A 15,453-nucleotide genomic window follows, 5' to 3' on the forward strand; every position below is an offset into this window, starting at 1 on the left:
TATTTACTTATCGATTTTAAACCTCATTTTAGACAAATCATAGATGAGCAATCGACGCAAATAAAACCAGGTATTTAAGTAATCATGTAAATATCATTTTTATTTTAAATATAAAAGGTTTTTTGATTTATGTTGTTTACATCACCAGTAAACATCTTTATTTGTGTTTAAATCTTGCAGTATTTGATTTGTTATTAATCTGAAAGGCAAAAATATTATGACGTATTTAAGTAGAATACATTTGTAATATCTTAAAAAATAGTTTATGTTAATAATTTGACTTTAATATTTATTATTATAAAACAATACAAATAAACATAAACAATTTACAGAGAGTCAAAAAAGACATCTTCATCCCTGCCAAAGGCGGAAAGCGTGTACAGAAGGCTGGCAACATAAATTAATAACAAAAAATACTTTTTGTTAGCAATTAAGTTCGAAGAATTATTTCTAGGTACTCACCTTATTGTGTGTAGTTGAACCGATGAAGCGTAAAGCCCGCAGCATAGAATGTTCCCTAGTCTCTGCGCGTGACACTTGTGATATTCCGAACACCAATATGTTTCAGTCATGTTCTCAATGCCATTGCTTGGTCCTTAGAAGATCACATACAATTAATTACTATTTAGAAGAGGATTAAAAAAACAACAAAGCTATTGGTTTCAGACTTTCAGTTGTGGAAGAGAGAAAGCGCACTACATGACGAGCTGCGTAATGATAATTGACATATTATGCCTTTTACCTTTATGTTTTAGTTCTGGTGCCAATTCTCTTGCAGTGGTGATATAGAAAGTCCTTAAGATATCCATTCTATGAGCACCTGACATTCCTCGGCCTTTCTGGTTCGAAGGGTGTAAGTGGCGCGAAAATACACATCGCCTTTTGTTTATGTTCACTATTAGCACTCTGTAAATATTAAAAGTAAAACCAGTCAAGTGCGAGTCCGACTTGCGACCGTTCGGTGAACCTAGCAACATTATTAACATTTTAACAACTATCTAGCTATCACTCTCGGGATTCAATCTGGTGGTGAACAGCGGATCCTAAAAAATGTGTTTATACGCCTCCTGTTTGTTAGAAGATTGTGGATTGTTTTGATTCTGAAGATAAACAAATATAGCTGGGACTGAGTTTACAACTAACGTAAAGGCTGCTGTCGACTGCTCACGTAATCTTCATTATCTACGTTTATATTCTTGTTCATTTTTATAATACGTACGCACAGTGTGTAATATAGGCTTAGTTTTGGCCAGTCCTATTTTATGTATTATTTCGAAAAAACACGCCCCACTTACTAATTGGTTAAAATTCCGACGGTAAAATTTTCTATAGTTTGAGAGATATTTTTTTTTTTGTGAAAGGCCAACCGACGCTTAGAAAAATTAATGTTTTTTTTTCTGCTAAGGTGTTTGTGGTATCGTTTTTTAATAAAACGCAAATTACATAACATCAGAATATCTATTCGTGTAAAAAAATAAGAAGCTGTAGTTTTGATAGATTATGAAATATTTGAAAATTTCTTAATTTTACTTTTTATCGATTTTCTCGTAAGCCCTAATGTTACCGCATTTTATTTTTGGCTATAAATATGAACACAACTTCTATTTATCATGTCATAAAAAATCACACGCGTAACTCATAGGGCTTCTGAGATAAAGCGTTTCTAAATATTTTAGAAATTTCTATGGAAATAGGGTTGTCCAAATGTAATTAAAGAAATTTACCAGGCACGAAGGATAAGCATCGGTTATGTGTTTATATTGAGTGTATGTACAATTCGATTAATCCGTATGTGGTTTTATAGTGTGTACAGTTATATTTATTCATGTTATAGTATTAGTGTTATATATCTATGCACTTTAGAAAAAATTACATTTTGTCAATGTCGTCATTATCACTATCTATGAATATTTCGTTTGACGATAGTATTATGTTAATTTCGTCAGAATCGTCAGTATCGTGATCGTCAGTATCGTCAGAATCACATTCGAATTTATCATTCGATTTTTCAACAGCGGGTCGCCATGGATGACCAAGTTATCCATAGTCGGCTTTAAAAGTTTTAGTTCGACAAAAGAGGGTCAGAAGACTCTAACGCTAGATGAAACAGGTCAATGACTTCGCGATTAAATTTACGATATGAAGCTACAAAAGTTCCATATTGATATAATTATGTAAATATGAACGGGAGTTTTAGCCAGTAAAAACTGTATCCGCCTTCACCAATTGGAGGTACTCCCAGCTTATGTTCTGTTGTCAAAGTTCTGTCTTTTGCATTTAAGCAAAGTGTAACTTTATGGGCCATATATTATATTAAAACCAATAAAAATAGTACCTAGTAAAAAATATAATCCAAATTGAATACCTTTATCTAAATCGGTTTAAAATGTTTAGCTAGTTTTGCGAGTGTCATATAATCATTTAAATAGCCTAGTATAAATCAAATGAAAATTTTAATAATAAGCAAAAAAAATTAATCAAATGTTTCAGAGGGCTAGAGACAGCCCTACAGGAAATTTTAAAAAATTATATCTCAAAAGCCCTTTATTATTTTACGCTGATATTTTTAACTCAAATGTATTATCATATTGCACACATTTTCTATCAAAAAGAAAATGCGGTAATTAAGAAGGGGACCGATTAAAAATATTTTATATTTTTTGCTAAAAACTTGTTTTACGCCTTAATTATAAGTATATCATATATGTTTTTTGGCATTATTATAGTTATTCATTTCCTTAATTAGACGATATTTAATTTATTCGTAACTGAGGTATCTGAAGGAAGTTATTCCATTTTTATGGTTTCTATGGTTTTTTCTCGATAATTGCAATATAACCAAAACTAATTAAAAAAAAATCATCGGTGTCTTTGTTAAGCCTCTAAAATAGTAAAAGCTATCGTATAAACACATAAACTATACTTGGCCACAACTAAGCCTATATTACATACTGTGGTACGTTATAATTTTATGTTTACAGTGGGATTTTTACTTAGTTCTGTAGACTCATAAAATACTTACCCTAAAACACAAGGCTCAAATGTGATACTCATCGGGAAGTTTCGTGGGAAGCCCAATTTTGCCTCTTTTATAATTGAAGCATAACCTTCCCAACATTGCAGGACAATTTCGTCTATCTGTGATAACGCTGGTGTTGCTCCACATACTACTAAAATGTAAACATCGGCTAATAGTTTACATGTCACTGCTCTGAATGCTACCTGAAATATAAACAATAGTAAAATATTCCACAACTTTTTAACAACGCCATCTAGTCTCAAATGAATCAAAGCTTGTATTATGAGCACTAAACAGCTGATAAATAAACAAATTTCTAAAAGTATTAGATATATTTTTCTATTGATTTGTTAAGTATGATTAAATGTCGAGGTTTACAGTAGGTGAAGATAGTAGTATTTATTATCAGCAAACCACTTGAATTATGGCCTTGATATTAAGAGAGTATGCTATTTTGCCCTTCAAATCTATATATGCCCACTGTGTTAAGTGGTTTATTTTGTATTCTTTTTCACAATTCCTTTATCTAAGACTATCTATTTATTTATCCAGGTCAATTTCCACATACCATATTTTACACCCAACAGAAATTGTTACACAGAGACACATTTTTTTTTAAATACGCAAATATTTTTTTCATTCTCATGTACATTAGGTGCATAGCCTTTGTTATACCCGATAGCACAACAGCAATCATTATATTTGATGAAGCACAAAAAGAATGTTGTCAAAACAAATGTGCTTCATGAAATAATTTGTTTTGACGACATTTGTTCCTTACAGCCACAGTCATTCTATGAACTATTAATGCATTTACTTACATTAGGGCTCATCTGTGGAAAATAAACAGGTGTATCTCTTAGAGGGGCACCATCTTGGGCGGCAGCAAGTAGTAACATTAATCTAGCTTCTCTAGGGTCCAGTTCGCAGAAGTCAGAACTGGTTGCAACTAAATGCCCATGAATAATCAGACATGCCCATCTGCCAGTGACACTTTCAGCGTAGTTGTCTAGAGCTTGCTGGAATTGTTTAAAAAAAGTTTATTTACTATTGAAGTATTTCCCGCAATGCAGAGTAGATGACTTACTGAGGAAAATATGAAATATCTTGAATAGACTACCCTACAAAAATTCAAGACAACTTCAAAAAAAATGATCTTTTAGTAAATGATTGTCAATATACCTCCTTCTGTATATCAAATGGGAAAAGACTTTGACAGCAGTGGAGCATATAACAACTACTACTAACTGGTCAAATTAGATACAGATGAATTAATGAGCATTTTGAGGAATAGGAGCTTGAAGGACTTTCGAGACCTTTTTTTTTTTTTGTTTAGGCGGGGGAATCCTCATGGACACCCACTCCCTCGGGGGAGGAAATGGGTAGTGTCAGACTTTTACTGACTAAACCTGAACCGCCGTGCTACGTCATCCGCGTTTTTGTGTCGGTGTATGGCAATGCGTTGCAATCCTTCATACACCGACCGCGGGCTTCCACCGGCCAGTAATGTGGGCCGGTAGGTCACTTTCTTATGTTGTGTGGAGGCCGACGTGTAAAGAGCGTCGACCTCCTCGCCTCATATTGGGACCGCATCCATAGCACCGAATGTGGCCCCCCGCCGTGGGTAATATACTCGGACGACAGACACCCCCGTGCCGTCGCCCAGAACCCTAGTTGGGGCGGGAGAGCGCGCTCATGCGCGGCTCTGCGCCGCCCAGACCTATTATTGTCATAACCATAATTGTCCAATAAAATAATAAGTACCTGCAATTGATGTGCTTGTGGGCACAAAATACTCTGTATTAAATCCAGTAGTAAAGTAGGAAGAGGGCTTGACACTGCATTTGGGTCCAAAGACTCCAACAGGTAATCTAAGATTGGGTAACACTGCCTCAAATCTCTTTTTATTTGATCTATGTTCTTGAGATTTTCCAATTCTTTTTTTCCTACACAAAATATCATAGCATCATTTACACTGGACAAGAGGAGCTCTAGATCACACTCCAGGCCACCGGTTGCGATTCCAATTAATGTGACACTAAAAATAAACCTTACATTACTATTAACAAATACTTCTTTATTTTTATGGTTGTGATAATGAAATTAATCTATCAGCTATGAAGAAGCCAAGCTTTTTATAATGATTGGTGTAGAGCATTGTAAAATGGAATGGAAGAATATTTAGGAAGCCCTTTCCCAGACGGATTCCCAACTATAAATAAAAAAAGGAGTTATGAATTGTTAGTAATCTTAGTAAGAAAGTATGATGCTTTCAGTTGAGAGTAAACAAAGCTTTATAATTATAAAACCTTACAAAAATACCAATTAGGAAAAGAATATAATCTGATTACATTGCATAAAAAGTATGATGTAGTGCACACTAATAGGTAGGCACTATGTTATTTCCAAGAGCTAGAAAAAAGGAAATAATATACCTTTTACAATACTCCTTCCACAATATAGATCCATTGTCAACTTGTGTTTCTATCAAAGACAAGTTGTGGCATTTACTGAACATATTAATGCCATGGAGAGATGCTATGGTGGAGAATTGCACCTAGAACAAGTCATAAGTTGTAATAATAAAAGCTAAGTTAGTAATCGAATTAAATAATGTTTTTAAATAAAAACTGGTAAAAAGATGGTTTCTCATTGAATTACTTGAATAAGTAAACTAATAATAGGTTTACAAGTATACAATAAACTTTTTATTTAATTATTGCTGAATAATGTCATGCATTTATTAATGACTTTCTGACATAAAACTACTTACACTTTCATTATTACCCCGTTTCCTTGAAAATATTGGCACACCACTTTCAGTGGCTACTGCGATAACAATAACCGACATAGTTTTAATCGATTTTTTGTTTACAAACAAATAAAAGAAGAAAACTTCTCAAGTTGTTTACAAACTTTTTGAAGTACACATTTCGTGAGTTGGGCTGCGTCACAATTTATACCTACAAATTGTATTATAATCTTATAAAAGTATATTTGATGCTTATTTAATTTAACTTTCGTGTAAACTTCTGTGAAAAGAAGAAGTTTTAAAGTTTCTGTTCTGGCAGCTTCCAGTTTCCGACCATCTGACATTTGACAGTTTTAACCATAGATTACATATTACTTTTCAAGTTGTGAATTGGAAATAATGCAACTTTCAAGGGAACCTATTATTTACAAATTTTAACTCTAAGCACAATCTCCTTGATGGTTGTTATTAGAATGTGTACAAGCCGTCATCTTAATAACATGACTACTAAATATCATAACAATGCATGTAGAACTTTATGCGTGTTTACTTCTTTGACATGTTATTTATTTAATTAAGTTTTGTTTACAGACCTGGTCTGTCTAGGCTTTAAGGCTTCTACTCTTCTCTGTGTAGTAGACCAGAGGCAATCATTTTGTTATTATTCGCCTTCTTCAGCGAAGCAGTCATGTTGGCAAAGAAGGTTACTGAAAGAGCGAGGCAGAGAGATTATATGCGAGAAGCGTCCCAGGCGCCGTTGAAAATAAAACGATTTTAGTATTAATCTTTGTATAATATTTCAATAAATATACATATTTATATAAACAGAGTAAAAACATTTAAGTACAAATAATTCGATTTTTAGTTTTTATGTAAGTACTACGGTAAGTACACTTATGCAAATATCACCGGTATTTATACCGTTTTTAAAAGTTTGTAACTACTTATGTTCACATTATTTTCTTAATATACAACAGCCTGCTCTTAAAATTATATTTAACAGAATTAAACTAAGTACAATAGAGTAGCTTTACTACAAAAGTTAGCTTAGCAAATTCGTGTTTTGGCCCCAAGATATTTACATTAAATATGAGACGAATTTTGGTTTTCTTCATCTTGAGTTCGTTTTTCATTATCTGCAACAGCCCAATAATAAATATGTAGGAAATAATTTAAAATTTATAAATTCTCACAAATTGCTAAGGAGGACCTTTGTCTCATTCAGGGTAATGTGTCCATATCCTAACGACTTGCAAGAAATACTGACAATTTACGTCACCAAAATGGCGGCCAGGTCTGTAAGCATTTTGCGAGGATTAACATTATTTACCATCACCCTTGGTGAGTAATTTAGGGCCTGCTAGAGCAATAAGCAGGGCTCCCAACGGTGCGGATATGACTACACTCAGAACACTGACAGCTAAGATTGCTTTAGCATAGAACTCTTCATTTTCTCTAGTATCCCCGGCCGTTTGTCCGCTGTTCACTAAATCTAAAGCTGCAGGGCCCAACGCTGCCTGAAACAACATAAACCATACACATTTATTTTTAAGACGATAACGAAGTGCTCATTACTTCGTGGGTCAATACACCTACTAAGTGATGGGTCTGAATAAAATGGGGGGGATAAAAGTAAGCCTATCATTTAGAAGTAATCGGCTTTTCAGAAAGGCAGAATAGCAGTGGGAGGCCTTTGCCAAGTGTAGGAAGGTCTATGAACATGGTGATGTGCGGTTAAGACGTATGTAGTGAGTAGAAAAAAAATATGATCGTGTCAATTTCCTTTAAAAAGAATGTATTACCTGTACGGTCGCTTTTGCTGTCCACGTGAGGCCTATAAATAGCTTCTCCTTACTGTTAAGCCCACAGCCAAAGCTCACGAAGAACGTTGCTATAGCTCGCAGTACTAAACAGGACAGAAGGCATATAGTACCCATTTTAATTACTTCCGGATCTAAGGCACTTATCTGTAGACAGGAAATTATAATCCAGTTGATAAACAGCTTAATTTAAAAAAAATAGTCTAGTTGAAGTTGATCTCATACCGTCACTTGAGCTCCAGTGAAAGCAAACAATATTGGCTCGAAGAATATCCATAGTATTCTAAATAAGTTACTGACAGGATTCTTGTTTACTGGCCAACCTTGCTTTTCCCATTTATATGCCGCAACAAATCCTGATGCGACAATTGCGAGGGGTCCTGAAAAATTGGATGGCTTTTAGTGGATGACGAGGTTACTGATTCAGGGACTTAACACCATACTTGAAATGAACCTACTGAGCCAAACTTGAATTTTTTATGGGACCAATTAAATTGAAAGCTATTCCACGTTAAATGAAAAAATAATCAACACAATCGGTGCAGCCCCAAGCTCTGAGGTCACAAACATAAAAAAGACGAATTGAGAACCTCCTTCTTTTTGAAGTCGGTTGAAAAGATAGTTGAAGTTCCACTTTATAAGTCCTTATGTTATATAATTTAGTGGACAGGTTAAACTGTTAAATTATTCAATTTACCGGCACCGCTCCATCCAATCATGCTTGATATGAATAGAGAAAATAGCCCTCCTAGGAATAGGGCCAGAAATCTCAACGGCACCACGTAAGTATCACCTTTTTCAGGTATAACCGCGGTCATAGCTCCCCACAATGATCCTAACACTATGCCCGCGATGATGGACAATGGTCCCTGAAAGCATAACGACACCAAATAAGTTTTATTTCATCTAGACAGTGTATATGAATATCCATGATAAAATATTAACCTTAATAATATTAAAAGTCGCAGAACCGGTAGAAAACATGGCGTTCAGAATTATGGCGAAAATGGCCACACTGATAGAGTCATCTACTGCAGCAGCAGCTACTACTATTGTTGGTATACCCTTAGATACACCGTAGCCGACGTCTCGAAGCCTGAATAAACATGGAACAACTACCGCCGGAGAAACAGACGCTATCATTGATCCTAGGAGAAAACCTGAAAGAGAAAAGGCATTTGAGAATAGATCTCTAATCATACAGAATATGGAAACTGAGTGATGGCAATATCTTAAAAAAGGAGTTGATGAAAAGTGGGTGAATACACAGAGACATAAAGAAAGATAGTTCAGTTCTGTGAAGGACGATTTGGTCAAGAAGGAAGCAAATAAGAAGATGACAGCTGATAGAAAGTGTGGAAGAAGTACATGTTTCTGCCCTAAGTTATAGCGGATAAAGGGCAGAAGAAAGAAAGAGAACTTCAAACATATTGAACATCCACTATGTCCTTACCCCAAATCCATGGTAGGTACAGAAGGTAATGTGTGCTAACGGCGATTGCTATGCACTCGACCAGCCAAGGCAAGAGCCCTAGTTGAAGTACCGCAGCGTAATGCTTCCTTAACACGCCTGCGTCAAGACCGAGACCAGCTCGCGTAAGAATGATCACTAAGGCTATTTTCCTGGTGAATTAAAAATAGTGAGGCTTGCGAGGAATACCATCATTGAGATTTATTATGGATTTATATTTTATATACTTTATTTACGATATTCTTTGAGACAAGAGACAATAGCGGCTTTCGCTTCTATGTGAAAGAAAAAATGTTCTTTCTAATCTGTTTGATATTGCTTCTCCCATTCGACTGCTGAAAATACTTAATCAGCTGTTCATTCTATTTAGATTTTAAAGGATTTTTTATTGTAACTTACCTCAAATCCTGATTTAATTTTCTGTACGAGTCCGTCATATGTACCAGCTGTAGGTTTTGGAAAGCTATTCCTGTTAATAGCATGCCTATTAACGCCGGAAGCGTAGTAATTTTCAGCCACACCCAGCCGATTAAGTACGCGGCAATAACCAGGAGTGCCATACTTAGGAGTTCCCCTTGTAACCCAATTGATTCACCGAGTTCTGAATACAGGATACCCCAAGTAAGAAGGACTGAAAAGGAATGACTTACTGTTAAACAAAACCTAAGTATAAGGTCGGGCCACCACACCACAACTGCGATACGACAATAATAACGTTAAAAAATACGTCACTCTACCAACTTAAAGCGCTTTTCTCTTGTTCCTCGCGTCACTGCTGTATCAGTGCAGCTCTGACCTTAACTCAAATAAAAAAACACATTGAATGATATTAATTTTGTCCAACTTACAAAACATAATGATACAGAGTTGTTGTGCCGATTGTCTGTAGGTCGAAAAAATAGGAAAAGGAAATAATTTTGACCACCATGACGGCTGCCAAGAAGGCGTTGAATCTTCCTGATGACAACGCAAACATAATTTTTCCCACCATCTGAAAATATGTAGCTACGTATTTATTTTGAGCTTGTGCAAAGTGTTAAGTGTAAAGCGCCAATTTCAAATAATGTGTAGTATTAAGAAATTACCTTTTATGAATTCTAGCATGGTTTTCGTCCTTATCATCTGAAAAAGTTGTATTATTTAATAAAAATAATTTAAATCTTGATTATTTCGTGCAAAAAAACCGGCAAACATTTCTAGCGCACAAGTAGGAAATAGAAAAATGAAAGCATTCGAGGGCGTCCCTAAATAAATGGAGCCAAATTAGGGGACTGTTTTTTGTGATAACAATAAATACTTACCTAACGTCATAAAAAGTAATTGCATAACTATTAACATGGAAATTAGTTTTACGGATTTCGAAACGTCGGGAACTAAAATCTAAAATTAAACCGCGATAAAATCCGTAAAAGTAGTTTCATTTCAATGTCTAACATTCGCGTAAACCTAAGAAACCACTATGGAAATTAGTGTTAACAATGTCCAACAGATATTGGTTAGATAGACATCTATTTCACTCCCCCCTCGAATATTACCTTTTTCTTTATTCGTTTTATGCGAGATCACTGCCTCTATGATTCCGAACAGAAACAGTATTTTTTTAAATTTTAAGCCTGCGCGAAAATTCCGACTTTGCTTAGGCATTACTGGCTTTTACCTTCATATATATTTTACAAAATACAAATGATGATTGTAAAAAACATGACACAGTCATACTCCATTTATTTATGACAGCGTACAAGTAAGCGATACGTGCAAAAGGTCTTAAATCCATAAACATACAACAAAGATTTGTTTACCTACGAACGTATATACCCGTACACCTATAAACACAAATGAATGAGACATATATTTAATTGTACAAGTAAGTAGGTAAGTAAATAGTCAACGAACAAACACAGAAAAATAAAACATTTTTATTCTGACCTTGTCCTTCCGGAATTTGTTCCATATCTAAGTCTATGTAGCCGTGCTTTTTAACTGAAAACATGGAGAAAGGAATTAAAGAGAGAGAGAGAGAAGAAAATTTTGAAACCAATAAAGCAGCGTTAATGCTGAGAAAGTGATATGATAACAGCAGTATGATAAATGATAGGACGTATTATGCAGTTCATTCAAATGTTATGTTTATTTATGTTGTGTAGACTTAAACAAATCTTAGAATCTAGATTGATCATTAAGCAGACTATTCTTGTTAGTACTGGTTACATTTGGTCTTAGCGTCTTAGCGTGACCTACCTTTGGTAATAGATACAAGTTGTATAAAATAATTTTTAAAATTTAACTCTGGGAATAAAACAAATTTTAGAAAAGGTACCTAAACAACAACTAAAACTGGAAAAAGTTGAAATGTCGCGCGACGCGACGACCGATACTTAATGTCTAATACTTCAAAGTCTTACCTTTTTAATAACTTATCTTTCCTAATAGGGTTGGTTTTGTTTTGTAAATAAATGTTTTCCCTTATAGCCGCTAAATAAACCGGCGACCTAGTTCCGTTCTATTTAGGTCATCGGCACGATAGGCGGAATGGATCAGTGTCAGTGGATATTTGTATATTAGTATTTATGTCTCACATTTTAATATCTCGATTATTCGCGTATGCAAAATCTGATTCCATGTAATTTTATAAAAGCACATTTTTTTATAAGTAACGGCTCTATCGCGGTATGCTATGCGTGCGTTACATTTCAACGTTGTTTTCATACTAAATTTACTGAAGTTGTGCCGTGACTCGTGTGAAGGCCGAAGTCAAAAGTCAACAAGATAAATAAATTCTATCCACATGACCAGTGCCACTGGTAGGTAACAAGTGAAATCGTGTAGTTTAAATAATGAGATAAATTTATTTGTTCTGGCAACAGTAGGTATAATCGGCTAAATACCTTGTATTATTATTTACAGTTATAATACAGTGCACACAGTGCAACTGTAATGTTTGTTTTTAAGTATACGATAGAGTAAGTACATATTGACCTTAATAATGCTTGAAAAAAATACGAAAAACAAGTCACTTTCATTGTGAAAAAGTTAAAAGTATCCTCTTGTGCTTAGTTAATAACCCATATTATTGTCATGTCAATATATTGTGCAATTTGAACAATGTACAACAAACTTATAACCTATCCAAGGAAATTTTGAAAAATCCATTCAGTAGGTAGGAATAAAAAAATAAGCCTTATAACTTAATTTGACATGACACGCACGACAACAATGAAATCTACATTGTTTTTACGCAGCTCTATTTCTAATTTAAAGTATTAACAGTCACGAGGTTTTTGTCTACTTGGTTTGTTGTGTTTTGGCCTATCATACAAATTAAAATAAACAACTAGTTGTTCTGGTAAACATAACCTCAAACATTATTCTTTAGGTACTAGAAAGTAATAACATACGTAATTATTATTATTTTTATTATGTACAAGTCAGTAAAAAAACTTACCTACTATTTGTAATTAATGCGTTTATTAGAATGGGTACATGTACCTTGTTTTGATTTACTCAATAAGTACTGTTTGACACCTGTTATGTTAAAAGTGTTAACACAGAGAACGTTACATCTAGTCAACGTGTATAACAACACAACACTAATATTAAAACGATCAATGTATGAATATTTATTTGCTTAAACAATAGTATGTATGACACATGCACTCATATTTTAGTCAGAAACTATTTTGGTAATATTTTCATTTTGATATCAAAAGTTATTTACTATGTATTAGAACGATAGTGTCATAATAGTCATAGGACCGGTACATATATTATTGCAAGTGTCTTTTGAAAAACGACTCAATATCTGCAAAATGTGAATTTAATTACTGATTACAATTTCTGAGACCATGAGTGCCTTGTTTTTTTGTTTAGCCTAACGTTTATGAACTTTCGTCATAGTTTTAAAGTCAATTTTCATCTCATAAAAAAACGTTTTTGCTATGATAATGGTTGCCAATGTGCACCAACCTTATGGAGGAAGTCGTGCGTATTTGTGAATGACTCAGAAAATAAACCTTTGAAGTTTTTACAACTTAAATAATAAGCTAGAATCCTTGACATCGCATTTTTTTATTACTTCCTTTGCTTATCATAATGCAGCATATCTTAAAGCAGTCTCACTCTTAACACAATATTTTAATCATAATTATTTTAGTGCTATTTGGTGCAGGGTTCGATTGTCACTCATTATTGCTGGACCTGAAATAATTAAAGGAATTTAACTACCTATTTACAATTCTTTTTGGCGATAGGAATATTTCTAAGACCAAATAAAAAAAAAGTCATTAATTTATTAAGCTTAAGTTATGTACAATGTTATAAAAAAATTTGATAAATACCCAATTTACAGTAGAATACTGCTGTTCCTTTTAAACAGTCCAGAATTAATTAAAAGATTCTTTTAATTTCGATTTGTGTTACTCAGCTTGTTCCATGTATTTATTTAAAACATTTACAATCTCTGACCAACATTCAGCAGCTTTTGACTCCGGAACATCATTAAATAAATTTCTAAATATCTCAGTCTTAGCATCTCTGTCAAATGCATTGTAATCCTTGTTGCTGCCGTTTTTGTGATTGTTTTGTTCTGTTCTACATGTTGCACTATAGTTATGTTCCTTGATAACATTAGCTGCAGGCTTTCTTAAAGTTATATTGTCATTATTTACAACTCCAACTGAAAAAGATAATGAACATCATACAGCAGAAAATTTTACGATGGAGTCTTCAGACAGTAAGTTTCATACATATTCTTACCCTCTACATTAGTATTAAGAGGTGTAGTCCTGATGATAGGACTACCATAAATTAATCCACTTTCAGCTGCAAGGGTAACTGTAGTCTCTGATTGATTGCAATCATCATTATTAAAATAATGTAAAGTCACAATATCAGGATTGCTGTCCGTTGAGTTATCTATAAGTTTTGATTCATCTAAACAAAAGAAAATTTAAAGATATTTAAATGAAGAACCTCTGAACTAAAAGATAAAGGATCAAAGAGCATTCATGTTTTATAGTCCAAGTATCAGCTTTAATGCAATTTTATGAATATCTAACATACCTGTGTACTTAAATCACAAGCCTAAACTTACCAGGCAAAAGTATTGTTGGTACAGCCAAGATATTGAGACGCTTAAAGCGATTCTTATATTCATTAGAAAAATGGTTATCACATAACCTCTTCTTCTTATATAATTCAAAATCAGAAAATGAGTTGGTTTCAGATTTTTCTTTTCCCTCCACGAAATTTACCCAAATTTGGAAACGCTGAGGAAATTTGTCAGGATTTGGAAATTGGTGCAGGGCAGTGCCTAAAAATTTTTAGATCCAAAATGTATACAATGAACTTTACGAATTGTTTGTGCATTAAATAATACAATAAAATTCATGGACAAACAATTCGTAAAGTAAGAAAAAGTTATGCATTCATTAACTATTATAATATTCCACTAACCATCTGGTTTACACCCAAAAGCACAACGATGAGGCATTTAATTTGTTTTTGGATAAGTTATTAATAATATTTACAAGGCCTATAAATAAACTTTTACTGGTTTATACAAATTTAAAAAATTGTGTGACTTTTTCCCGTAATATATTTACTATACCCAATTAGATATTAAAGATGTCTCCGCCCTAAGATCTCAGACGACTTAAGAAGACCCACTGTCCACTGAACGTCGTTTTAATGAGAAAGTACTTAAGTTAGCATTTTTAATTGTTTGTTGTTATTTTTATATGTTGTGACTATTATAAAAATGGGAAATGTCAAGTGACATAGACATTTCATTGACAGTTTTCATGAATATGGCAATATGATGTCGCATTGCCATAAGAAATCTCAATAATTTCTAAATTGTTAACTAAATATACCAAATCCGTAACGATATAACTTTTAACATGAACACATTATGCAGTTAGTACTAAGGCTAAAATTTAAATAAACGCTCTTGTATTTTGATGGGATTCACTTTTTTGTGATCACTATCGATAAAATTTGGAAAAAAAAATGGGAATAGAAAAGACCTCAAGATGGAGTTATATTTCATACATATCCATTTCTTTCTAGAAGTAGACCATTCTTCCTTAAACAGAACCAATGGTCATGCTTTCAGTGCTTATATAGGTAGGTACACTACCTAATGAAGCCTAATATTTGGATTTATCAATTCTTTGTAAGCACTGTAAGCAGGTACATTATGTTACTATCTTCTACTCATAGATATAGAATAATATGTTTGCTTCCCTTGCACTAATTACACAACAAGCAGGGTATAACATTGAAATATAATTAGAAAGAAACAATGGAGAACGTTTTATCCCGTCCAACGGCTACCGGGGGTCAACAGCAGCTCAACCTGCAATCAGGAGGTGGCATTTTACTTTCTTCTGTG

General features: G+C 33.7%; 2 protein-coding genes across 16 annotated transcripts; both read right to left on the reverse strand.

Moving 5' to 3' along the window:
• Nucleotides 1–73: 73 nt before the first annotated feature.
• LOC113497685 (protein fuzzy homolog) lies at nt 74–6,337 on the reverse strand. 2 transcript variants are annotated; one of them, XM_026877365.1, is made up of 8 exons: nt 5,793–6,337; nt 5,455–5,576; nt 4,784–5,057; nt 3,841–4,038; nt 3,023–3,222; nt 743–906; nt 463–595; nt 74–199 (listed from the first exon to the last, which is right to left on the reverse strand). In XM_026877365.1, exons 1-8 carry the CDS (start codon nt 5,868–5,870, stop codon nt 142–144), a joined length of 1,227 nt encoding a protein of 408 aa, XP_026733166.1. In that variant the 5' UTR covers nt 5,871–6,337; the 3' UTR covers nt 74–141. The 2 variants fall into 2 exon arrangements, with proteins under 2 accessions (XP_026733166.1, XP_026733165.1); XM_026877364.1 differs by having other exon boundaries at nt 4,784–5,069.
• Nucleotides 6,338–6,586: 249 nt separating this feature from the next.
• LOC113497682 (sodium/hydrogen exchanger 9B2-like) lies at nt 6,587–14,852 on the reverse strand. 14 transcript variants are annotated; one of them, XM_026877354.1, is made up of 17 exons: nt 14,514–14,852; nt 14,152–14,370; nt 13,815–13,991; nt 13,397–13,734; nt 13,026–13,256; nt 10,989–11,042; nt 10,862–10,885; nt 10,148–10,184; nt 9,911–10,053; nt 9,462–9,693; nt 9,045–9,214; nt 8,537–8,751; nt 8,289–8,460; nt 7,817–7,971; nt 7,574–7,738; nt 7,102–7,288; nt 6,589–6,907 (listed from the first exon to the last, which is right to left on the reverse strand). In XM_026877354.1, the coding sequence occupies exons 6-17, from the start codon at nt 11,011–11,013 to the stop codon at nt 6,855–6,857; spliced, it is 1,578 nt and encodes a 525-aa protein (XP_026733155.1). In that variant the 5' UTR covers nt 11,014–11,042; nt 13,026–13,256; nt 13,397–13,734; nt 13,815–13,991; nt 14,152–14,370; nt 14,514–14,852; the 3' UTR covers nt 6,589–6,854. The 14 variants fall into 14 exon arrangements, with proteins under 14 accessions (XP_026733150.1, XP_026733163.1, XP_026733164.1 ...); XM_026877356.1 differs by having other exon boundaries at nt 6,590–6,907; nt 12,505–13,256; nt 14,668–14,852; XM_026877355.1 differs by having other exon boundaries at nt 6,590–6,907; nt 12,505–13,256; nt 13,815–13,973.
• Between the last annotated feature and the right edge of the window lie 601 nt (nt 14,853–15,453).

The sequence above is a fragment of the Trichoplusia ni genome, chromosome 9, assembly GCF_003590095.1.
Source record: "Trichoplusia ni isolate ovarian cell line Hi5 chromosome 9, tn1, whole genome shotgun sequence".
NCBI classification, from domain to species: Eukaryota; Metazoa; Arthropoda; class Insecta; order Lepidoptera; family Noctuidae; genus Trichoplusia; species Trichoplusia ni.

Coding starts and splice junctions, on each gene's coding strand:
- LOC113497682 (XM_026877349.1), bottom strand. CDS start 11,768: ATGAAAACAACGTTGAAATGTAACGCACGCATAGCATACCGCGATAGA. Junction 10,185..10,861: donor ACGGGTATATACGTTCGTAG/GTAAACAAATCT, acceptor CAACTTTTTCAG/ATGATAAGGACGAAAACCAT. Junction 8,461..8,536: donor CGACTTTTAATATTATTAAG/GTTAATATTTTA, acceptor TTATGCTTTCAG/GGACCATTGTCCATCATCGC.
- LOC113497685 (XM_026877364.1), bottom strand. CDS start 5,870: ATGTCGGTTATTGTTATCGCAGTAGCCACTGAAAGTGGTGTGCCAATA. Junction 5,070..5,454: donor TGGAAGGAGTATTGTAAAAG/GTATATTATTTC, acceptor TAGTAATGTAAG/GTTTATTTTTAGTGTCACAT. Junction 3,223..3,840: donor TTCCACAGATGAGCCCTAAT/GTAAGTAAATGC, acceptor TTTATATTTCAG/GTAGCATTCAGAGCAGTGAC.